The 26,756-nt window shown below is 36.4% G+C and overlaps 1 protein-coding gene across 4 annotated transcripts in view; it reads left to right on the top strand.

The window, feature by feature from the left end:
- The window catches only part of CERT1 (ceramide transporter 1), a 129,086-nt gene that overhangs the window by 15,007 nt on the left and 87,323 nt on the right, over nucleotides 1-26,756 (top strand). For 3 of the 4 annotated variants that reach the window (XM_033852949.2, XM_033852947.2, XM_033852948.2), the window contains one exon: nucleotides 23,308-23,424. In XM_033852949.2, coding sequence (XP_033708840.1) covers nucleotides 23,308-23,424 — 117 coding nt within the window. Of the gene's footprint in view, nucleotides 1-23,307; nucleotides 23,425-26,756 lie in introns of those variants that run through there. The other variant, XM_073802223.1, reaches the window with a different exon arrangement.

Below are 26,756 nucleotides of genomic sequence, written 5' to 3'. Positions count from 1 at the left end.
AATAAAAAAAGTGAAAAGAAATTTGTGATTTATTTTTACTGTCTTCTGTTAAATCTCTAATAAATATAGTTTGTATTTTAGCATTCAAGTTTCCTTAAAGCAAGGAATACACAAAATTTTCTACATTTGCCTGCTTGAAATAGTTAGCAAGAAGCTTGTTTTCTTAGTTTCTCTGAAGGTCTTTTAAGCTTCACATATACCAGTTTTTACTTAGTATTTTTTTAATTAAAGTACAGTTGATTTACAGTATTATGTTACTTGCAGGTGTACAGCATAGTGATTCAGTAGTTTTACAGTTTATACTCCATTAAAAGTTATTATAAGATAATGGTTATGATTCCTGTACTATACATATTTAGTATTTTTTATTTAGCATTTTATCTTAATTTCCAAAGTGCTTAAAATATCGTTCATGGGCTCTGAAGTTAAACCTGGATTTAGATCTTGGCTCTGCTTCTTATGGCTAAAGGTACCTTTGAACAGATAACTAAAGTGGTTAAAGATGGGTGCATAAGATCTAAGGGTGGAATGATTATGTGCATTAAACAAAATAACAAAAGCACTTGTACTTTTGTTCTTGGCAACATAAGAGGCACTCAGATTTCTTTAAGTTTATTTTGTGATATGTTTGTATTAGAAATAGAGCCTACAGTTTTAAAGAAGAAAGGAGAAGGTGGCAAAGCTTTTTATTAAAGGGAGAAAAAGATGCAAGTGACTTACTAAAGCCGGAATAGGTGACATGTCATATTTGAACAGGTTCTCATGCATTTCCTGTAAGCAATTTCCTTCAGTGGAACCAAGTGGTTCTGTTTCACAACTTAAAAGAAATTTTATGTATGTGTGTATAAAATATATAATATATAAATGGTTAACTGTTTATATGCTTTCTGCATGTTCCTGACAGATTGTTTTTTTCCTTTGTTCTACTATTTATTGTGTGTGGGTTTTTTTTTAAGGCATATTGTACCTTTTAAAAAACCAGATTTATTTAGGCATAATTTACACTCAGTAAAATTCACCCTTTTTAAGTGTACAGTTATAGTTTTCACAAATGTATATAGTCATGTGATCACTACCACCATCAGATTATTGACAGTTTTCATCACCCCAGAAAGTTCTCGCTTGCCCCTTTGTAATCGGTTACCTCCCCATCCCCAATCTCTGGCAACCACTGTTTTGATAGTTTTATCTTTTCCAGAATGTTATATAAATGGAATCATACAGTATGCAGCTCTTTGTGTCTGGCTTTTCATTTAGTGTAATGCTTTTGAGAGTCATCTGTGTTACATGTATCCCTAACTTACTCCTTTTTATTACCGAGTACTGTTCCACCATATATATGTACCAAAGTTTGTTTATTCATTCACCACCTGATAGATTTATGTTTCCAGTTTTGGGCTACCATAAGTAAATCTGCTAAACATTCAAGTACAGGTCTTTGTGTAAATGTTCTATTTCTCTTGGGCAGATACCTAGGAATGGGATTGCTGGGTCCTATGGTAGGTGCATGTTTAACTTTATAAGAAACTGCCAGGGACTTCCCTGGTGGTCCAGTGGTTAAGACTTCGCCTTCCAATGCAGGGGGTGTAGGTTTGATCCCTGGTCGGGAAACTAGGTGCCACATGCCTTGAGGCCAAAAACCAAAACATAAAACAGAAGCAATATTGTAACAAATTCAATAAAGACTTTAAAAATTGTCCACATCAAAAAAAAAAGAAATCTTTTTTCTTAATTGGGGTATAATTGTTTTACAATGTTGTGTTAGTTTCTACTGTACAGTGAAGTAGAGTTCCCTGTGCTATGCAGCAGGTTCTTTTTTTTTTTTAATAACAACTATTTATTTATTTAATTTTTGGCTGCGTTGGGTCTTGGTTCCTGCGTGTGGGTTTTCTCCAGTTGCAGTGAGCGGGGGCTACTTGTCATTGCAGTGTGTGGGCTTCAGTAGTTGTGGCACGTGGGCTCAGTAGTTGTAGCTTGTGGACTCCAGAGCGCAGGCTCAGTAGTTGTGGCACACGGGCTTAGTTGCTCCGTGGCATGTGGGATCTTCCCGGACCAGGGCTCGAACCTGCCTCCCTTGCAATGACAAATGGATTCTTAACCACTGCACCACGAGGGAAGTCCCTGTGCAGCAGGTTCTTCTTAGTTATCTTTTTTATACATGTTAGTGTATACATGTCAATCCCAATCTCCCAATTTATCGTACCCCCCGCCCCCCGCTTTCCCACCTTGGTGTCCATACATTTGTTCTCTACATCTGTGTCTCTATTTCCTTTTTTTTTTTAAAAAAAAAAAAAAAGAAAGAAACTGCTAAACTGTTTTCCGAAGTGGCAGTACCATTTTATATTTCTACCAACAGTGTATGAGAATTCCAGTTGCTCAACATTTTTGTCAGTACCAGTTTTTTGGGTTTTTTGTTTGTTTTGTTTTTTATCTTAACTATTCTAGTAGGTGTGTAGTGATATCTCATTGTGGTTTCAATTTGCATTTTCCTAATGACTAATGATGTTGTACATCTGTTCATCTGCTTTTTATTTATATGTCTTTGATGGTATGTCTGTTCAAATCTTTTGTTTCTTTTCATCTTCTTAATATTGAGTTATGAAAGTTCTTTATATATTCCAGATACCATAATTTCAGACATGTATTTGGCAAATATTTTCTGCCAACCTAACAGACTGATTTTTGTCACTGTTATTAGAAAATAAATTACATTTGAATATATATTTTGCTGAATTTTTGGGAACCTTTGAAGCTTATTTATTTCCCAGAGTAGTTTCCAAAGATACCAGCACTATTATTAGTTCTGTTCTTAGGTTATTTGTATGGAGGCAACATTTCTCACAATTTTTTTAATTTTAATTTTTTAGTTTGGGTCTACAGTGGCACACTGCCATTTAATTAAAGTGACAAAGCTTTAGATTTAAAGTTACAAGCTGACAACTCATCAGGGAGTGATTTCACCAGGGAAGCTGGTATTACTGTTGAGTTTCTTCCTTGGAGTGAGTGCTGTGTAGGCTTGATCTCTGTCCTTTCTTCATCTAAGGAAGGAAACCATAGCTGATAAAAAGAATGAGATATGCTCTTAGTCCCCAAGTAGAGATATATGTTATGCAGCAATTACTTCTTTTAAAAATATATGTTCTCACTAGTGAGAATTTATCACTTAAAAAAGAAAAAGATCATTTATAAATTGATTATAAGGAATCAAGAGACCAAGAAGTCATGACCAGTTGAAGCTCATCCAGAAATCAAGGTGGTCTCTAAAGTGATAATGTCTTGAGGGTGGGAGATCGGGTTGGGTAATAATTTTTGAAAACTTATGTATAAACCCAGTTTCATAAAGTGAGGTTTTCTCCTGTTATGAAGGACTTCAAGTGGTTTCATTTGGCTTTTAAAAAATTAGGAAGTTCATCCAGGTAAAGATTCATCTACTCTATCTCCTTGCCCATAAAAAGAATAGTAAGTGGTAAAAAGTTTTTTAATCCGGGCTTCCCTGGTGGCGCAGTGGTTGAGAGTCCGCCTGCTGATGCATGGGACACGGGTTCGTGCCGCAGTCCGGGAAGATTCCACATGCTGCGGAGCAGCTGGGCCTGTGAGCCATGGCCGCTGAGCCTGTGCGTCCGGAGCCTGTGCTCCGCAACGTGAGAGGCCACAACAGTGAGAGGCCCGCGTACCGCAAAAAAAAAAAAAATTTTTTTAATCCCAAAAGGGAGAAAAGTGAGGAGACAATAGAAGACAGAATTTTAGAAGCTGGAAAACATAGACCAGTACTAAGTGAGTTTGTAGATCTGAGAAATCCAACTCCTAAGCTATGAGTTGGGAATGCTGTGAACTAGATTTCCATCACAACTATATAATACTTCAGCAGTACCAGATACCTCTTGAAATAAGAATTGGGAGTGGAAGTTGTAAATAAGGAAGATGAGTCAAATATCAGGTTAAGAAACAATCACATCCCCAGATTTTTCTCCCCCAACTGTGGGCAGTTGGGTGATTGACCCATCCCTAACCTGACAAAAGATGGTGTATTATTCTTTTAGGGTGGATAAAATAGTGATCTCTGGGCTGGAAAGTGGGGAAATAGGCACTAGAAAACAATTGAAAGCAAGGAATAGAGGGTGATTAAGTATGCTGACTGAATACTGAAACCTCCTCCATCCCATCCCACTCCTCTTCCCCACTTGGTTCCCAAAACACTAGCTAACAAACTTTCACTTTCAGGGCAGGAGGTTGCTGGAGTCTTTTCTAGAGAATCCAACCAGCTCAAGAGGAAAGACCTAATGATAGCATGAGAGCTTCCCCAGCAAAGTAGACCAATTACATTATCCCACAGTGAAGCCCATCTTTGACTAAACTATCCATGGCCTTACAGCTTCCCATCAGTTTTTAGATCCCCCACTTTTAAAAATGAACAGTCAACAACTACCAGGCATGTGAGGAAAGTTTTCAGTATGAAAGAGATCAAGAGAGTAAATGCAATACTAGGCAACAAATTACTCAAATATTTCACAAAAATAAGAAAATTTGTTAGTATTCCCAAAGAGCTAAGAGTATTTGGAATCATTAAATCAAAAAGTATACTATTGGGACTTCCCTGGAGGTGCAGTAGTTAAGAATCTGCCTGCCAATGCAGGGGACATGGGTTCGATCCCTTGTCCAGGAAGATCCCACATGCCGCAGAGCAACTAAGCCGTGTGCCACAACTACTGAGCCTGCGCTTTAGAGCCCGTGAGCCACAACTACTGAGCCCATGTTCCACAACTACTGAAGCCCACGCACCTAAAGCTCGAGCTCCGCAACAAGAGAAACCACTGCAGTGAGAAGCCCACGCACCGCAACGAAGAGTAGCTCCCGCTCGACGCAACTAGAGAAAGCCCATGTGCAGCAGCAAAGACCCAATGCAACCAAAAAAAAAATTTAAAAAGTATACTATAAAAAAGGAAGAAGAGTATATGCATCCTTTTGAATTATGGTTGCACCCTGATATTCATTGCAGCACTATTTACAATAGCCAGGACATGGAAGCAGCCTAAATGTCCTTCACTACAGGAATGGATAAGGAAGATGTGGTACATATATACAGTGGAATATTACTCAGCCATAAAAAGGAACAAAATAGTGACATTTACTGAGACGTGGATGGACCTAGAGACTGTCATACAGAGTGAAGTAAGTCAGAAAGAGAAAAACAAATATCGTATGCTATCACCTGTATGTGGAATCTAGAAAAATGGTAGAGATGAGTTTATTTGCAAAGTAGAAATAGAGTCACAGATGTAGAGAACAAACTTATCTTACCAAGGGGAAAAGGGGAGATGGGATGAATTGGGAGATTGGGATTGACATATATACACTACTATGTATAAAATAGATAACTAATGAGAACCTAGTGTATATAGCACAGGGAACTCTACTCAATGCTGTGTGGTGACCTAAATGGGAAGGAAATCTAAAAAAGAGTGGATATATGTATACGTATGACTGATTTACTTTGCTGTACAGAAAGAAACTAACACAACACTGTAAAGCAACTATACTCCAATAAAAATTAATAATTAAAAAAAAAGAGTTAAGGTGTTCTCACAGTTATAGAGAACAGACTTGTGGTTGCCTCCGAGGAGGGGGGTGGTGGAGGCATGGCTTGAGAGTTTGGGATTAGCAGATGCAAACTATTACATAGAATGGATTAACAACCAGGTCCTACCATATAGCATAGGTAACTATATTCAGTATCCTGTAATAAACCATAATGGAAAAGAATATGAAAAAGAATATGTATACACACACACACACACACACACACACACATACATGTATAACTGAATCACTGCTGTACAGCAGGAATTAACAGATTGTAAATCAACTATACTTCAATAGAATAAATTTTTTAAAAAAGTATAAAAAAGAACTCTTAGAAATTATAAATATGGTTGCAGTGATGGAAAAAATTGGAAGGGTCAGAAGTTAGAATTATAGACATTTCCCAAAAAAGTAGAAAAAAGAAAAAAAGATAGTGAATAGGAGAAAAGACAAAATTAAAGGAATCATCCAGGAGTTTTGAGATTTGAACAATGGGAGCTTCAGGAAGAGAGAACAGAGAAGAAAAGAATCATCAATGCAAGAATGCAAGAAAAATTTATGGAAATAGAGAACATGAGTTTTCATACTGATAGGGCCAAGGAGGGGCCAACATAACAGATGGAAAAAAAAATCATAAAAGAAACATTTTGAGGTGAGTCAGACCACTGAGAAGAAAGAAGATCCTGAATGCTTCAGAGGGGAAAAAAACAGATCACAGCAAAGGATAAGGATTCAAAGTAACTGTGGACTTCTCAAGAACAACCCTGGAAGCTAAAATGCAATAGGCCATGCCTTCCTTCTTCTGAGGAAATATTTTCAACCCTGAATTCTGTATCCAGCCAAACCACTAAGGAAGTATAAGGGCAGATAAAAGCATTTTAAAATATGAAGGTCTTAAAAAATTTACTTCTTGTGGTTTTTAAAAAATGTTTTATTTTAAAGATACATAATTGGATCTCTAAAGATGGAGCAATATGTTTTGAATTTGCTTCGGAATAATGCATTTAGTGAAGTGTGAATTTGTGAGGGTATAGTGGAAACAAGAATGACTACGAGTTAATAACTGTTGAAGCTGAATAGTGGTATGTGGGGGTCGTTCTTTATTTTTGCATATGTTTGAAAATTTTCATAATAAGTAAGAAACACACATTTTACATTCTTCTGGAAAATGTGCCATTTCAAAACAAGGAAGTATTAAATAAGAGGAACACAGGCAGAGGATGTTGTCCTCAAAGTGTGATATCCAGGCCAGTAGCATCAGTATCAGCTGTGGACTTGTTAGAAATACAAATTCTCAGGCCCCACCTCAGACCTAATGAATAAGCTCTGGTTATGAGGTCCAGCATTCTGTCGTAACAGACCCTCCAGATGATTCTGATGCGTGCTAAAGTTTAGAACCACTCTCCTAAAGCAAGAAGACTAGCTGTGCTCAAGAAGAGAATGGACATGACTGGTGGTTTATTCCATCTAATTTTCTTAAGTGCTTCTTCACTGGACTTTGATAGTTGATGTGACATTTAGATCAATCAAGTGTTTATATATAAGGGCAGAGAAATTGCTATTAGTTGTGCTATTATTGCTAGCAATCTGAATGTGTGTAAAAGGTTCAGACTTTGGGAAACTGTTAAGGTTAGCGATTGTCTCAGACATGGAATAATTAGTTATAAGGAGAAGAGATGAACATCCTCTACACCAACCTGGCTGTTTGTCTGACTGGCACGTTGACATTCTCTGCTAACATTGCCCATTGAATTCTGTGTTTACCTAGAATAAAATGTCTTTTTCCTCCTCCATTATCAAACACCTGTCTTTCCTCTGGGCTCAGTCTAAACCACAACTTTTCAAAGAACCGCTCCTTGTCTTTTTGTCTTAACTATAAGATTTTTAGAAAAGTAACATAGACTGAGTGGCAGTTATGTGGTAAGCATTGTGCTAGGTATTTTGCACGTCAACTCCTTTGGTAGTCATAATACTCTCCTTATACATAACCAAATAAATATTACCTTATATTGTATATTTAACCTTTTCATATATGTGCTTTTATCTTGTTTTGTGCCTTTGATTCTTATAGGAGAAATAGTAATTGCCCACTCCTGTTTCAAGGTGGAAGGATTTCCATTAGCCCAGTGGTTCCCAAACATTAAGTGTTCATCTAGAATCATCTAGAAGGCTTGTTAAAAACAGATTCCTAGGCTTCCCTGGTGGCGCAGTGGTTGAGAGTCTGCCTGCCAATGCAGGGGACACGGGTTCGTGCCCCGGTCCGGGAAGATCCCACAGGCCGCGGAGCGGCTGGTCCCGTGAGCCATGGCCGCTGAGCCTGCGCATCCGGAGCCTGTGCTCCGCAACGAGAGAGGCCACAACAGTGAGAGGCCCGCGTACCGCAAAAGAACCCAAAAAACCAAAACAACAGATTCCCGTTGTATTTGCAAGTTCTATGAAAAAGTAAATTTGTTTTGGAAGAGACATGAATATTTTCAAGTTATTAAGTTGTTATTACTATTCAGAAGACTTGGAAAGAATCAGTTTTCAGAGCTAAGTTAAGGTCATTAAAATGTACTTTGATTGTGAAGCAGTCACAGTCAAATAAATTGTGGTAAAGTTTTGTAACATACCAGTAGTGTTATCATTACAAACGTATAGTGTATTTGGGACTCTGCCATCACATTATTTTGAGCAGAAGTTCCTTTACGGGATTATGATTTCTAGTGTCTAGCATACTTTATAAAAAGCCTGTCAGTTGAATAAGAGCAAATCTTTGTATTTCTGTTATGGATTTGATTTTCATAAACTGTTAGATGTTATTCAGAATTATTGAAGAAGATGACTGGAGCTAAATAAAGTTATTTTTGGCCAAGATATATTTTAGGTAGAGTGCAACATATCAAAAGATGTTTGTTTATATTAATTTACTTACTATGAAATAGTATAGTTTTATCATAATAGGAAATGTGCATGGATGCAGAAGTTTGCTTTTTATGATTCTTGGGACAGGTTCTTTTTTTAGTTGTAGACAATTACCAATAAAATTCCATTACAAGTCCACAAGGGATTTGCAAACATGGTGGGAAAGGATTACAACTTTATTTTCACTAACTTTTAAGTGAAATTTAGCATTTTCTTTAATTATTAATGTAGACAAAAATCACAGTAATATTGCCAGTATCTGTGACTTTTTTACCAACAGAAATTACAGATAGTGTCACATGGCATTACCTGTATTACAGATATCTCAAAATATCACTATCACTACCTATCACTAGATATTAAGTTAAATATAATGTGAGTCACAAATGCAAGCCACATGTGTAATTAAAAACTTTCTAGTAGCCACATTAAGAATGATTAATTTATTATATTTTATTTAACTTTATATATCCAAAATATTATCATCCTAATTTATAGTCATAAAAATTATTACTGAGATGTTTTGTTTTATGCCAAGTCTTCAAATCCAGTGTGTATTCTCACTTACAACACATCTCAGTTCAAATTCGTCACACATGGCTAATGACTACTGTATTGGACAGCACACATGTTAAAGCGTATTAAAAACGAAGAAATTGGGGGCTGCCTGGTTCATGGTGTAGCCTTTATTTGAGGGTAAAAATTGAGAGGGTTTTGTTTATTCAGAAATTCTCAAAATTGTGGTAAAAATAAGAGACAAACTACCCAGAGGGTATATCAAGTCAATATGTTAAATGAAAAAAGTTGAAATGAATAGTGAATACTTATAATTCGCTTTCCTATATATTTTCCTGAAGGTTTACAAATTAGGTTTACAAATAAAAACAGAAGAAATCTTGGGGAAGATAATATGCAGTTGGGGGCCATGAAGTTAATCAGAGTGACTTTGCCTGGGAATCTGTTATCAGGGTCTGCTCTTTTAAACTAACATATATTTGTTAAGAAGGTTTTGTTATTTTAGCATCTTTTATTGTAGGGTAATCTGGGAAGATTTCTCTGGCAAAGTATTACTGTATTTTAGTGAGTTTGATGCCACTAAATTTATGATGCACCATTATTTTATATGCCACGTTGCCAATTCTAGTTGTATCAAGTAAGATTTGTCCTTATTTCAGAGATTTTAAAAGGGGGTAGTTTTTATAATGGGTGAAATGGGGTATTTGAATAGAAGATTCAAGGAGGAAAAGGAATCAGGGGATAGGTAACTGGGAAAGGAGCAGCAGTTGTAAAGGCCCCTCCTGGGCCACTTGAAGGAATTCTAAGGAGGCCTGTATGGCTGGAGTGGAGTAGACAGGGGGAAAGTAGTAGGAAAAGAAGGCAGAGAGGTTGTGGGACCTGACCATGTAGAGCCTTGTAGGTTATTATAAGTACTTTGGCTTTCATGCTGAGTGACATGGGAAGTTATTGGAGGCTTGAGCAGAGGAGTGATTTGATCCTTGTAACAGGATCACTTTTGGCTGCTGTGTTAAGAATAAATTGTAGGAGGCAGCAGTGGAAGCAGGAAAATAAAATCAGGCAGCTGTAGGAGGCTATTGCAAGTAATCCAGTTGAGAGGCAATGGTGGCTTGGACCAGAGTAGCGTTGGTGAAGATTATGAGAAATGGTTGGATTCCAGATTTATTTTGAAGGTAGAGCAGACAAGATTTGCAGATTTGCTGATGAATTCCTTATGAGGTGTGAGGAAAATGAGGAGTCAGATGACTTCAGGTCTAAGCAACTAGTAGTTACCATTTACAGAAATGTGGAAGGAAGCCTGCAAGAGGAGAAGTATAGGGAGGCGAATCAGCTGATCAGTTTTGGATATGTTGAGCTGCCTCTTAGGCACTGAAGAGAAGATGGAGGAGGCAATTAACTAAAAGTCAAGATATCAGGGAAGAGGGCCTGTTTGGAGTTACAAGTTGTATATGTTTGTATGTGCATGGATGTGCATGTATGATGTGTGTGTGTGTGTAAATTTATCTTTTGGTCCTCACATCATTGATTTCTTCAGAATTCCTTTTTTTTCCCCCCTGCCGTGTTTAGTCTGATTTTAATGTTAGAAGTTTTTTCAAATATTTGATGACATTGGTTCCCCTTAACAATGAGATGTAAGGAGATATTAAGCAGCTGGCTGTCCACATAGGACAGGGAGATCAGCTCAGTGCTATGAGACCACCTAGAGGGGTGGGATAGGGAGGGTGGGAGGGAAACACAAGAGGGAAGAGATATGTATATGTATAGCTGATTCACTTTGTGGTTAAGCAGAAACTAACACACCATTGTAAAACAATTAAACTCCAATAAAGATGTTAGGGAAAAAAAAAGCAGCTGGCTGTCAGAGGGGACTGTTGTGAGTAGAGAAAGGGTAGAGTTGACTACTGGTATCTTTTTATGTAACCTTTATTTTGAAATAATTTCATACGGAAAGGCTGTAAGAGTAATGTAGATAACTCCCATAAATACCTAGATTCACCAGTATTTTAACATTACAACATTTCTTTCATCATTCTTTCCCTCTACACACATACACATGCACACACACTTTTTCTGGGTCATTTGAGAATACGTTGCATACATCATACTTCTTTTCCCCTTAATACTTTAGTGTGTAATTTCCAAAAGAAAAGATATGCTCTTACTAAGTATGTAATTTGGCTATCAAATTCAGGAAGTTTTATATAATACCTTTTTCTAATTTACAGTATACATTTATCGCTTGTTCCAACAGTTTCCTTTATAGCATATTTTTTCCTTTCAGTACAGAATCCAGTCCAGAGTATATATTGCATTTAGTTGTCATGTCTCTTGGTTTATTTTAATCTGGAGCAGTTGCTTAGCCTTTCTTAGTCTGGCATGACACTCATATTTTTGAAAAATACAGGCCAATTATTTCGTAGAATGTTATTCATTTGGGGTTTATCTTATAGTTTTTCATGGTTAGATTCAGGTTGTGCATCCCTGGCAAAATAGTACTAAAATGATGTGATGTCCTTCTCAGGGTGTCACATCAGAGGCACATGTTTCTGTTTGCCTCTCATATGTGATGTTAATTTCAATCATCCAGTGAAGGGATTGTCCAGTTTTTCTGTTTATAGTGACTGTTTTTCTCCTTGAAATTAGAATGTAAGCTCCCTGGGAAGACATTTTAAGACCATGTAAAAATCCTGTTCTTCATCAGAATTTTCCGTTTTTGACTTAGTGACCATTTATGATGCCTGCCCCACCCAATCGTTTCTATAATGATTGCAAAATGGAGATCTTCCAGCTCTATAAACCCCTTCCACATTTATCAGTCAGCATTCTACTGTTTCGTTTTTGTTTTTTAAAAACCCTCTCTTTTTGTCCTATTTGTTAATAGAGTGGACTCATATATTCCTGAATTATTCAGTGAGCTACTGAATTATTCAATCCACTGCTGTACTTATGTATTTTGATGATCAAATTGCCCTTGATTTGGCTAATTGAAGTCCCTTAGAGTTGGTTCTTTGGTCCTTTCGACATTCCCCCCATGACCACCTCCCCATCTCCAAAAGCACTTCCTTACCTTTAGGCTCAAGATTTTCCAAGTTCATTGTGTACCTTACCTGTTCCAGTCCTGGAATCAGCCATGTCTGGAAGCCTTGATTGCTTTGGGTAGGCAATGGTATCAGATTGGGGTGGGAGTGGGGGTCTTATTATTCAGTATAGACTTTGCCTTAATCTTCCTTCCTGTTTTAAATATTGCACCCTTTTTTTCAGCTTTCCTTGATCGCCATTAGTTTAAGGGTCCCTTTAGTTCAACATACCCAAATAGAAAACCTCTAATCTTCTGCTAGAGGGATAATTGGGCTATTTTTAGAGATGGTATATAGGCAGACTAATTGTTTCTTTCTTATAATCAGTCATTCTGTTTGTAGCTTCAGAGGAACCTGGAGCTCCAAATTACTGATTCTCATTCTTTTATTCTTTCTGTGCTTCTGTGGCACAAATAAGCTTGCTACTTAGCCTGTCCTCCCCCACCGCTGTACACTTAGATGAGGCTGGTTCAGGGAGTTCTAAAAGAATATGGAGACTGGAACTGACTGCCACTGCCAGAGCTAAGGACCTTTGGTGGGCAGATGTTGAGGGGAAGCAGTAGACAAAGAAAAGCACATGTTTTTTCTACCTTCTTCCTGGCTGCCAGACTCCATCTAGCATATTGCCCATATTGGGAGAACCTAACAAAGGAGGCTAGCAGGGGAGAAATGTAGTTTGCAGCATCCCAGTCCAGTAGCACAAAACAGTATAGAAGGGTGGATTTAAAAAAAAATAGGCTAGGGCTTCCCTGGTGGCGCAGTGGTTGAGAGTCTGCCTGCTGATGCAGGGGACACGGGTTCTTGCCCCGGTCCGGGAAGATCCCACATGCCGCGGAGCGGCTGGGCGCGTGAGCCATGGCCGCTGAGCCTGCGCATCCGGAGCCTGTGCTCCGCAGCGGGAGAGGCCCACAACAGTGAGAGGCCCGCGTACCGCAAAACAAAAACAAAAAAAAACAATAGGCTAATAAGTGGCATGCTCTTTCAGATTCTCCTCTCTGCTTTTGAAGAATGCCCTACCATGAGTCGGAGTAGGTGTCCCACATGAATCTGCAAAAGACTGATACTCAATTTTCCCTCCCACCCCAGTATCCCTCCACCCACTGAACTCCCCTTAGTTAATATGGACATATGAGTTAGGCTGAACCAATCAGACTGCTGTTACACTACCTTCCCTTACCTACCCCTCCTTGTCTCCCTTAGCTCTACCTTGATTGTGGAGCAGAATCATATGGAGAAGCAGAGACAAGTTTTTCTGATGATGATGCTGGCAGCTGCAGCATCGAGTCTGTGGTGGCAGCAGTGCCAGTAGTGGCTCACAAGGTCCTGAAGAGGAAGCAGCCCTGTCTATATAGCTGGCACCCACAGTGCAGTCTCAGCTGGGAATCTCTTGCCTAATCTCCCTGGTTCCTTTCCATTTCTGATCTCATTTATTCATATTTCTTAACAATGTAAGTTGCCTGATACCTTCTAAATAAATTCCTTTGCTTCTTGAGTAAGAATCATTTTCTGTTGCTTATAATTTAGAGTACTGATTGATTTATTTTGTTTGAATCTGATAGGATTTGACTATTTCCTTGTTAAAGAAGATTTAACATTTAGTCATTTAGTATTTATTTGTAAAAAAGAGTTAGATGCTCTGCTTGGATAATTTAAAGTCTTTGACTTTAATCTCAGTGTTGGAGAGATTATTTGGCAATGAGTAGAATAAGTGTCATCTTCATTATAGTGGTGGCACTGGGTGGCTAAAACTTCAACAGGAAAACCAGGCAGCGTCTTTCACCAGCAGAACCTGGGAAAGGTACCTGGTACAACCAGGGCTGCTGGAGAATGAGGGAACCCCACAAAAGAGAAGCCAAGAAGGGGAACTCAGAATTGTGTGTATAACCTCTGCCCAAGTCTCTGGCTGACTCCTGCACCATGCATGCATGAGGCAGTTGGAAAGCAGTCTGAAGTGTTACCTGAGTCACCGCTACCATGGCAGAGACTTGGGGGAGCTAAAACTCCTTTAAAGAAAACTGCCATTTTTTTAGCTGTAAGGACCAAAAGGGGCCCAGTTAATAAAATAATCTGGAAAAAGAGAACCAAAGAAGGGGAACCCCAGATTCTGAGTATAACACTCTGCCCAAATTTGTACCTGTCCCCTCAGCAATGTGTATGCAGGCAGGACTGAAAGCTTTCTGAAATGAGGTCCTAGATGCTGCCCATTAAACATACAACAGAATTGGCCATTTGAGTCTAAGCAAAAAGTTGCCTGCTAAAGCAAAAACATTATTTTTCAGAGTAATATAACAGAATCCAGACTTCACAACCTAACATTCGCAATGTCCAAGATCAACTCAAAATTACTCAGCATACAAAGAGCCAGGAGATTGCAGCATGTTCTCAAGGGAAAAGACATGAATGAATGCGAAGTTCAAGATGAATTAGATGTTGGAATTATCTGACAAAGATTTTAAAGTAGCTTTTATATAATTATTTGAGGTAAAAGAAAATATGCTTATAATGAATGAAAAGGTAGGCAGTTTCAGCAGAGACAAAGAAAATGTATAAAAGAACTAATGGGACTTTTAGAACTGAAAAGAATGATATCTGAAATGAAAAACATTCACTGTATAGGATTTATAGTACATAAAGATGACAGAAAATCAGGAGTTTGAATTTAGAGCAAAAGAAGTCATTCTTATTAGTAGAGGTTTTGAGGTTTTTGTTTTTAAATGAACAGAACCTTAGGGATCTCTAGGGCAATTTCTAATTAAATGGGTTTTATGAGTCTCAAGAGGGAGAAAAGAGGGTAAAAATTTTTTTGAAGAAGTTATAGTAAAAAGCTTACCAAATTTGGTGAAAAATATAAATTTACAGATTCAAGAAGCTTAACAAACATGAAACAGGATAATCTTAGTAATCATAGTCAAACTGTAAAAACCAAAGTTAAAAAATTTTGCAAGTAGCCAGAGAGAAATAACACATATATTGGGGGAGAGTGATTCAAATTACCATACACTTCTCATTAGAAACCATAGAGGCTAGAAGATACAACATGTTGAAAGAAAAAACTTTCCATTCACAATTCTGTATTCAATGAAAATACCCTTTAAAAATGAAATGAAATAAAGATGTTTTCAGATAAAGGAAAATTAAGAGACCCTGTTGTGGGTGGACCTGCATTACAAGAAATGCTGAAGGAAGTTTTTCATACTGAAGGGAAATACACCAAAGGCAAACTCAGATCTTTAGGAACTAATGAAGGGCATCAGAAAAAATAAATATATGGGTAAATATAGGATTATATTTTTCCTTCTTAATGCTTTTAAGGTACAAAAAATGTGAATAAACAATGTCTAAAAAATCTGAATTTGTTGATTCCCCCCCACCAAGAAAACGCATCCATATAATTTCACCAGTATATTCTTTTCATATATTCAAAGAAATAATCCCAATCTTTACAAACTCTTTACAACATACATTATGTGGGCAGCATAACCATGACACCTAGGCTTGTCAAAGACATCGCAAGAATATAGAATTACAGCTCTGTATCTCTGGTAGACGTAAATACTGTATTCCTTTACAAAATATTAGCAAATCAAATCCAATAGTATATAAAAAGGACCAAGTGGGGTTTATTTCAGACATGCAAGGTTAATATTTTATTAAATCAGTCATTTTAACTCACTGTATTAACAAACTAAAGACAAAAATTCATAACAAATTTCGGTAGAGGGAGACAGACAAGAAAAGAGAACTGTTCGACAAAATTCAATACTCCTTTAGATTGAAAATAAAAATTCTTAGGGAACTAGAAATAGAAATAACATCAACCTAATGAAGGGCATCCACAAAAACCCACAGCTGACATCATGCTTAATGGTGATATATTATGCCTTTCCCGTAAGATTAGAGATAGGGCAAGGATGTCTGCCCTTACCACTTCTGTTTAACATTGTACTGGACATCCTGGTCATTTCAGTAAGGGAAGGAAAAAGATATAAAAGGGCATAAAGGTCAGAAAGGCTGAAGTAAAACTATTTGCAGATGACATCATTGTTCTATAGATCAATGGTCCCCAACCTTTTTTGCACCAGGGACAGGTTTCGTGGGGGACAATTTTTCCATGGATGGGAGGGAGGGGAGGATGGGAGGGGAGGTTTCGAGATGATTCAAGCCCATTACATTTATTATACACTTTATTTCTGCTATTATTTATTGTAATATATAATGAAATAATTATACAACTCACCATAATGCAGAATCAGTGTGAGCCCTGAGCTTGTTTTCACTTGCCACTCACTGATGGGGTTTTGATAAGAGTCTGCAAGCAATTGATTTATTATGGTCTCTGTGCAGTCAGACCTCTCTCTGCTAATGATAATCTGTATTTGCAGCCACTTCCCTGTGCCAGCATCACTGCCTCAGCTCCCCCTCAGATCATCAGGCATTAGATCCTCATAAGGAGCGCGCAGCCTAGATCCCTCGCATGTGCAGTTCACGGTAGGGTTTGCTATCCTATGAGAATCTAAGGCCACCACTGATCTGACAGGAGGCGGAGCTCAGGTGGTAATGCAAGTGATGTGGAGCGGCTGTAAATACAGATGAAGCTTTGCTCACTTGCCCGGCCCTCGTCTCCTGCTGTGCAGCCCAGTTTCTAACAGGCCAAGGACCGGTACCATTCCGTGGCCCAGGGGTTGGGGACTCCTGCTGTAGATTCCTTCAGATTTATTAGGTAAACAGCTTTTAGAACTACTATGTGAATTTTGCAAGTTTGTAGAATATAAGGTTAATATACAATTATGAAATGTGTTATCATATGCTGTAAGCAAACTGAATTTTTAAAGCAATTTCATATACAGTAGCATAAAAAAATACTTTAGGAATCAGTCTAACATTGTATACTGTACTTTGTACACTGTAAACTGGAAACTATGTGAGCTTGTGAAGATAAAGAAGACCTAAATAATTGGAGAGATATTATGTCCATAGATTAGAAGGCTCAGCATTAAGATATCACATCTTACCATATTAATCTATAGAAAATCTAAGATATTAATGCAATTGGTACTAAAATTTTTCTGGAAATATATATTATGCAATGCAAACTGCCTAGGCTAGCCAAAGCAATTTTTAAAGAGCATAGTTTGAGGACTTAATACCACATGATTTCAAGACTTACTGTTAAGCAACAATAATCAAAACAGTGTTATTGGAGTAAGAATAGTCATTTAGATGAATGGAACAGAATAGAGAGTCCATAATTAAGCCAAGCAAGGATGTGGAGTAACTAGACTTTGATAGACTGCTGGTGAGAATGTAAAATGGTGCAGCTACTTTTGGCATTTCCTTAAAGTTAACTGTATACCTATTTTATGAGTCAGCCAGCCCATTCCTAGGTCAAAAGAGGAGAAAATTTATGCCCAAAGACATGAATTTTCACAAAAAATTTATTCACAATTCCAAAACCTGTAAATAGTTGTCCAATAACAGGTGTGAATGAATAAGTAGAATATGTTACATCCAGCATAATTTACTCAGCAATAAAAAGAATGAGCTATATAAGACAACAGCAATATGAATGAATCTCAAAATTGTTATACTGAGTAAAAACAGTATATACTATCTGATTCAATTTATATAAATTTAGAAAAAGTGAAAACTAATACACAGTGAAAGAAAGCAGATCTTTGGTTTCTGGAAGCTGGTGACAGGAAGAAATGTTCTGCAGACAAGCATGAGCAATCCTTGGGGGGTTATGGAAATGAAAACATTTCCATCTTGACTCTGGCAGTGATTTCATGGTTATATACAAGTGAAAAAAACATTGAATTGTACTATTTTTTAATTAATTAATTTATTTATTTTCTGGCCATGCCGCGCGGCATGTAGCATCTTAGTTCCCCAACCAGGGATCAGACCCGCGCCCCCTGCATTGGGATCGTGGAGTCTTAACCACCCGACTACCAGGGAAGTCCTGAATTGTACACTTTAAATGGAAAAGTTTACTGTACATTAATTATATACCAACAAAGTTTATTAAAAATTTGGTTGACTTTCTTTGAATTTCTAGCTAAATCTTCCTACACTCTCTCCACTGAGTTTAACTTTTTAGATAATCTTTTCATTCTACTTTTCTCCCACTAGAGAAATCCTTTCTAAAGCATCCTGTTATACTGTTCTAATCTAGACTTTTCTGTCTTCTGCATAATTCTGCTGCTGGCATTTTCCTTAATGTCCTCCTGGGAAGTCCCTTTGCTGCTTCTTTTCCTGGATCTCAATTGCCTCTTACTTCTCTTGGTTACTCCTTCATTTTGGTGAAGCATATCTTCCAGTTCTGAAAGGTAATTATTTCTTCATCTTCACGGTTTAGAATTTTCATACTGATTAAGGGCCTGAGTAGGAAACCCTTAAATATTATTACTATATTATTACTATTTTTTATTATTATTACTATTTTCTCTTGGATTACTTAGTTTTCCTATAGAAGGAAATATAGGAATCTTCCTTATACGCAGAAGGAGGTAGAATGAGCAAGCATGGGTGCAAGCCTTCTGGGAGTCAAGTAAGGGGAGGAATCCTTTAACATGAATACTTTAACTGCTTTTTTTCCTTTCCTCCTGCTGTGGAGGAATGTCCCTTCTTCTTATACCTAATATCGTCTCTCTGAGAGGTGGGGCCTCTAATGTTACTGCACAGAGGGATGGGCAAATGGGGTTCCAGGGTTCTAGTTGCACCTTTTAATGACTTTTGATCAGTTCTGTTTTCAGCTCTCCCCATGCCTTTATCTTTAGGACTACTTGATGCCTCCAATACAAATTGGCTTGTTTTGTCTTCTTTTCCCTTGTAGATGTTTACTTTTCAGCATTTTCAGGCCTGCTAATTCATTTATCACATTCCAACTTTAAATTTTGTTGGTAACTTTTTTTCTTCTTCTTCTTTGTGGATTTATGCCTCTTTTGTTCCTATAAGATTCTTTTGATAGTGGATGTTGTGACATATATTAAAGCCTTAATTCTCACTGTGATGGTAATTTGGAGGTGAGGCCTTTGGGGCATAATTGGGTTTAGATGAGGTAATGAGAGTAAAGCCCCCATGGTGAAACTGGTGCCTTTATGAGGGAATGAAGAGACCAGAGAGCTCTCTCTCCTCCATATGAGGACACACGTAGAAGGCAGCCATCTGTAAACCAGGAAGAGGGCCCTCACTGAGTGCCCTCCCACGCTGACACCCTGATCTTGGACTTCCAACTTCCAGAACTGTGAGAAATTTCTGTTAAAGCTACCCAGTCTATGGTATTTTTGTTATAGTGGCCCTAAGAACTAACAAGACAGGCAAAGAATGGATATAAATGCCATTTCACCTTTTGGTTTATTTTTCATCCTTAACAGTGAATGTTGACATGATAAAGAATGAGGCCCACCTACATTTTCCTTTATGTAGTCGGCTTTCTTCCATAAGCATGCATTCTCATTCTCAGTGGGGGCTGATACTTGGTTCTTGGGAAAGTGAAATAATCTTAGATATTACAATATCTAAGTGGCCCTCCAGGAAGAACCTACTGGACAAAATCTTAATTCTTACTGTTTATTTTCTCTCACTAAAGAGAATTTATTTTTCTCGGGGTGGGGGGTGATAATGCAAAAAGCTTGAGAAACATTGTTCCTATAGCATTTTCTTTATTCTTAAATAAACTAATTTCACAGAATAAGTCTTCAGATTGATTTTTCCTGGGCATAGTATGTCTGATCTGTAACTTGAATATTTTATTTAAAGAACAGATAGTATCCTTGAATTTTTTGTTACACTTGTTAAATTTTCCCCTTTCAAAACACCAGTTAAATCATTTGCTTGACCTCCTTCTTCACTCATTATTATATTTCTTTCACTTTGTATTTTTCTCAGGTCTGTTCACCATGCCCCTTTTAGCTTTGTTTGCTTTTTATTGCTGCTTCTGATGTGGTTTCAACTCATTTCTTTTTTCTTAGCTCTATTAGCTTATTTTTCATTGCCTGCTGCTTTATCTCTTCCTTAAAGTTTATGGTTTGTTTGGTTTTTTTCCTGAAGATAGCTCATGTCATCTCTTACAGTCTACCACGTCTTGTAGTTTTCATGTACTTTTGGCCTTTATACCTTATTTGTTTCCTTCTAATAATCATCTGTCAGGGCTAGGACTAGGATGAGACCAATGAGGGGCTAACCTCAGTTGTAAAATGTAAGAGAGCATCAAAAAACTCAGTAATCAAGATAAATATTATTTTAATGCATATTTTTGGAGTAATGCGTAATGAACAAAACAATGAAATTCTAAATAAAGACAAGATCAGTTGTGTTTGAATGAAGCAGCCTGTCTATAGTAGTTCCCCCACCCCACCCTTTATCAGCAGTTTTGATTTCTGCAGTTTTAGTTACCTTCAAGGTCTGAAAGTATTAAATGGAAGATTCCAGAAATAAACAATTCATAAGTTTTAAATTGTATGTTATTTTAAGTAGCATAATGAAATCTCTTGTGTGCTGCTCTCTCCCTACCAGGGCGTGGTGCATTCCTTTGTCCAGTATATCCATGCTGTATATACTTCCTGCTCATTAATACCTGTATAGGAAAATACATAGTACAGTTGACCCTTGAACAACGAAGGTTTGAACTGCACAGGTCCACTTATACTCGGAATTTTTTCATTAGTAAATACTACTTACAGTACTACCCAATGCAAGAGTAGTTGAATCCAAGGTTGGTGAGCCCCAGATGCAGAGGACTGACTGTAAGACACTTGGGCTTTCTACTGTGCAGAGGGTCCACGTCCCTAATCACAGCATTGTTTATGGGTAAGCTGTATCTATAGGGTTTGGTACTATCTGTGGTTTCAGGTATCCACTGGGGGTCTTGGAATGTATTCCTCTTAGGTAAAGGGAGACTATTGTATTATGTGTTTAAGGGGATTGTGTGTGTGTGTTGAGACATGATGTAAGCTTTATTGTCTAGACTTTGATTTATCCCCCTAAACACACCTCAACAAATCTGTCATTTCTTTTGCCTTGTAGACTTAGCTTCCTACACTTATTCACTTTTTAGGGATTCAAGCCTTCTGTGTTATTCACAAACTCCCTATCACCTGAAAATTGGTACATCTCTTTTCTCTGCCACCTATCCCTCAGATTGTTGATGGTAGAAATGGCTACTTTATGTACACTTTCTGCCAACTCTATCTCTTTGAGCAGATATTGAGATATTGCATCTCATAAATGTATGACATTCAAATGAAATTTTCAAATTCTTTAATTCTAGATTTGTAGACTGTCATTTTATTCCATTCCTATGTATAACTTTATCTATTAAAAGCTTAAAGTTCTCCATATATCGAAACTTTGAAACAGAGAGAGAAGAAATCATAATTGATATACTTAACAGATTTAGTAATGGCAAAGTTTACTTGTGTTGATTTCAGGTTTTATTAAGTCACTCACACCCAGAGAAGGCTTAATAGCAGGTTCCTGTTTTTAGGAATATTTAAAATGTGGCATTGGACTCTCTGGAAGATTGTGAGGAAATTTTGAAGGTATAAAAGCTGGAAAAAGTATTTGCTGGAGAAACTAGTAAATTTCTAACTATAGGCGGCCCTCCATATCCGCTGGCTCAGCATCTTCAGATAAGGAGGGCTGACTGTACTGAGCCATTTTATATAAGGGACTTAGGCATCTGAAATTTTGGTATCCGAGGGGAGCCCTCGAAACAGTCCCCTGCAAAAAACAAGGGACGACTGTTATATGTATTACTTCTTTTTATTTTCTAAAGCTTTAATGAGAATATTGAACATAATATAAAATATAAAACATTTTCAGGAATAGTCACTAGAAATATAATCATCATTATGAAGTAAAAGTGTTAAAACCTCTGTGCTTTTTAGAACAGTAGACTGATCAGATAAATTGTTTACTTAGTTCTTCAGATAGTATATATGCTTCCCTTCCTCCAAGAAGCTTTTCTCAATAACTGGATTCCATTCTTAAGATTTACGAATATTTGGCTTTCAGTTAAATTTATAGTCATTATATTTATGAGTGTTAAATGTTGTATTTTATGTATTTCTGTGTTCATAATTATTGAAGCGGGGTATGTATTGTCTTGTTTTTTCCTTTTTTCTCTGTAGCACACTCTCTCAATGTAGTCCTAACTATGATGCCCATCACATAGTGATTCAGAAAGTTTAACTTGTATCCTTTAGCCAGTCAGAATCATGAATTGTTGTCTTAATCTTAAAAGAGAAATTGTTTCATAGGCTAAAGACATTGTGGAATTATCTCATATTGTTTTTGTTAAACTGATAAAGAGATAAAAGATTGATGCTGTCAAAGGGGGAAAGAGTAAACACAATATGTAGATTGTGTTCAGCAAATAAGTTTATTGTTACATTGACCAGAGAGGATTCTCTGTCCTCTAAGGCTAAGATTGTTCACAGGAGAGGAAATTGATTGTGCTTTATCCAGTAGAAGAAGAGGTGGTATTTGTGAAATAGATCCTGTCATATTTGAAGTTATTCATTGGTGGAAAAACAAGTATATAAAATATTTATTTTATATATTCTTATGAAGAATGTGAAACGCTGAACCAAATAGTTGACATTTTTACTAATGTTTACATTTTGATGGAAGCAGTTTCCTCTAGCTATCTAACATAGGTCTGATGTAAAGTTCATTTTATTTTTGCTTTTCACTGGAAGCTCTCCTGGCTGTTGCGATCCAAGATGTGTAAAAACCTAGAAGTTAATTTGAAATACTTGGGAGGAACTGTTAATGTTATAAAAATATCTTGTTTATCAAATATAATGAAATAAAACTATTGATGATGAGAATTTACTTTTGAATAATGGAGGCAGGAAAAAAATTAGTAAACGTCTTTCATAAAACTTACTTTGGCCCTTTTTAAAATTGTGCTGTCTGTAGTATTCTCACTAGTTAAACTAACTCAAAGTATTTCATGAAAAATATCTCTTTTTTTTTTTAATATGTTTGTAGTTTATGTGTCAACTCATTTGTGGGAATAGTGAATGAAACTTAGTTTTTGGTAACTATGCCCTTGTTGTGCTCTTTATTTGAAATATCTTCAAAAAAATTATTTGAGTAGAAAAGTAAAAGAATAACGAGAATCTCCCACCAGCTAGAATGGGTATGTTCATGTTTTTGCTGTAGGGTGTAGCACTTCTAAGAATATAATTAACTTTGCTTTTTTTCTCCTTTTTGTCCACAGCCTCACGATTTTGATGAATGTCGCTTTGATATTAGTGTAAATGATAGTGTTTGGTATCTTCGTGCTCAGGATCCAGATCACAGACAGCAGTGGATAGATGCCATTGAACAGCACAAGGTGGGTCTCCAATGTTTACCTGTCCGTAGAGACCTAGGCAAGAGACTGGTGGTAACTCCTTTAAAATAACTGTGAGATGTATATATGTTCCTGAAAAGTTGAACATGATTTTGGTGGTAAAGATTAAAGTAGTACAGATGTAAATTTTTGAAATAATTTTATTTCTAACAGTTGAGTTACACTAAGGGAATTTTCTGTGATAAATATTTTTAATTGTTATTAAAACAAAATATGCCCTTTTATATAAAACAAATTTGGTTTTTATATTTAGGGTTTGCTTCATAGTGAATGCCTTTTATATGATCTGGATAAAAGGATTCTTAAAATAACATCAAATTTTAAAATCCTAATATTTGAAAGCTTCAGTGTTAATTTTTGTTGTCATTTGTAACCATTTGGGTATATTCTTGTTATAAACATTTGTAAATTGTGAAATTTTTGTAAATATGAAATTTTCTAATAAACCTTGAGAAAGTCTTCCTTACATAAATGTATAAGCCATATTCTTGTAATTTAAAGCTAGTTTTTGACTTCTGCTATGAATAATTGGTAAGTAGACTAAAGAAATACATGATATTAATAAGTATGCATTATTAGCTAATTCAGTATATCATGGTAAAACAAGGAATAGGGAAAGTTATAAATTCACCATGCCACTCCTGATTGTAGCTTAAGAAAACTTTGGACTTGTTCATATACTTGTCTGTACTTGTTCATTTGGGTTTCACAGAGTTTAGTTGAAACACCTGTTTTGGTTATTTAACAGGCACAAAACATCTACACACAGAAACACAACAAGAAAAACCAGTCTGACCTGGGATACTACAGGCACATTCTTCTTGATATTGATCATGCATTGGCTTTTATTTCTTGATTATGAATTTTTCCCAGCCTAAAGAAATCTGACTGTGTAATGCTTTCTTTTTCTCCTTGTTTTAGCTTTAGAGTTACATTGCTTTAAAACATTTTGTGAATCTTAGTTATCTTGATATTATTACCTCAGAAAACAGTCTAAAAATGAGAAACAGTTTTCTTTTATTTAAAAGTGATGAGCCGATAGCTAAGACATGGAAGCAGCATAAATGTCCATCAACAGATGAGTGGATAAAGAAGATGTGGTATATATATACAATGGAATGTTATTCAGCCATAAAAAGAATGAAATATTGCCATTTGCAGCAATATGGATGGACCTAGAGATAATCATACTAAGTGAAGGAAGTCAGATAGAGGAAGACAAATATTATATGATATCACTTATATGTGAAATCTAAAAAGAAGATACAAATGAACTTACTTACAAAACACAGACTCACAGACATAGAAAACAACTTATGATGACCAGTGGGGAAAGGAGAGGGGGAGGGATAAATTAGGAGTATGGGATTAACAGATATACACCACTATATATAAAATAAACAACAGAGATTTACTGTATAGCACTGGGAACTATATTCAGTATCTCATAATAACCTATAATGGAAAAGAATCTGAAGCTGTGTAGCTGAATTAATACAATATTGTAAATCAACTATAGTTAAATAAAAATTTAAAATAAAAATAAATAACTAAAAGAGATGAGCTAGAATTCCAGAATCTCAGTGCTTTGGAGCTGGGCTTACCTGGATACAAGACACTGCAGCCTCTGCCATGTACGACATATGTGACCTTGCCTGACAGTTCACTTCTTCTAAATGTGTTTAAGAACACATGAAATAATATATGTGAGGTTACTTACCACAGTGGCTGATACATTTTCCCATTTATGACACAGTGGAAAAAGAAAGGGTTTTGGGAGTCACAACTAAATTCACTAAAATTATACCATGTTTTTTATGGATAAAGAGTTCTACATTCAATGAGAGTTGCTAAATGTGCATATAAGGAGAGTGGCCTATTTTGTGTAGTTAATCAGGGCCAGCCCTCTTCCTAGTGATTAAAGACATTAAGTAGAACTAATTTATATGTTTATATCTGAGATGACCTTTAAAGGCTTAATGCTAGCTTTCTCTGTTTTAATTAAGCGTATTTTATTTTGCTCATTCTTCTTAGTAAAGCTGATTCAGGAATCTTTGCAGGTTCTCATTTTATTTTTTCTCCTTGGATGTAGAATGATGCATAAAGCATATATTTCTTCCATATCATTGATTTCTTTGCACCCTTGAATAATGGATAGAATATAATCTTTGGGTCTCCCTCAGAGTATTGTGACTTAATGCTCGATAACATATTTTTGGTGAATTTAAGTTCTTAGACAATAGGTTCAACAACAGCGTTCCAGATACATTGTATAAGCTTTCTGATTTCTAAATATGGTTTATTCATAGACAAGGAGAAATCATTGTTAATTGTTATTCTTATTAGTACTTATTTAATTTTAATGTAAAACATGTGATATGTACCAATTAAACAACATATCAGTGAAAATTTAAATTGAATTTGAATTCTAAAAATAGAGTTCTTAAACTAACATAGGAGGGAGAAAATTCAAGTGCTATCACCAAACATAACCAGCAAAGTTTTCTTTTTTTTTTTTCCCCCATAGACCAGGAACAGGGAGGTAGTGAGGAGGTGCATCCTGATTCATTCTTCAAAATCACTTAAGACTATTAATGTGGAACCTAAGTTTAGTAATTTTACTATTTAAGCAAGCATTCTTATATTGATATTCAAAATTAAAATCAAATTGTTAAGGCATGATGATGATGATGGTGATAGGAGCTGCTGTTTATTGAGGGTCACCAAGTACTAATTATTGTATTATGTACTTCATGTGCTTTATTTTCTGTCTACTATCCTGAGAGATGAGGCAAATATTGTTTTACAGACAAGGAAACAGGCTTAGATTAAATTTAAGTAACTTGCCAGAGATTATACTACTTTTTGGCTAGTGGATACTTAGGATTCAATTTTATGTTGATTGTGCTTTCTATCAGTTACCATTGGCAGAATGTTTGAAAATAATTCCCATAGTCTCACCTCCTGCAGGTTAGAGTGTGTCATCTGAGTTCTGCTACCATATACATACAAGATAAATATGAACACATCTTTCTGCCCATGGATTGCCATAACAGCGTTTTATTGTAGTGTTTAAGCACTGGATGCTGGTGCCTGACACATAGGGGTTAAATCCTGGCACTATTACATAATAGTTGTGTGACCTTGGTACGTTACTTAAAGGAGAAGAGATGACATAATGCAGTATATACCCCCCCACACATCTCCCCACAAAAAACACAAAAAACAAACAAGCAAGCAAAATAACCAAATTGTGATAAATCAAGAATATTGTATAATATTGTGTAATATTCCCATCATTCCACCTCACTCAC

Source organism: Tursiops truncatus, chromosome 3 (assembly GCF_011762595.2).
Source record: "Tursiops truncatus isolate mTurTru1 chromosome 3, mTurTru1.mat.Y, whole genome shotgun sequence".
Taxonomy (NCBI): domain Eukaryota; kingdom Metazoa; phylum Chordata; class Mammalia; order Artiodactyla; family Delphinidae; genus Tursiops; species Tursiops truncatus.
This window is presented reverse-complemented; position numbering and strand designations above follow the sequence as displayed.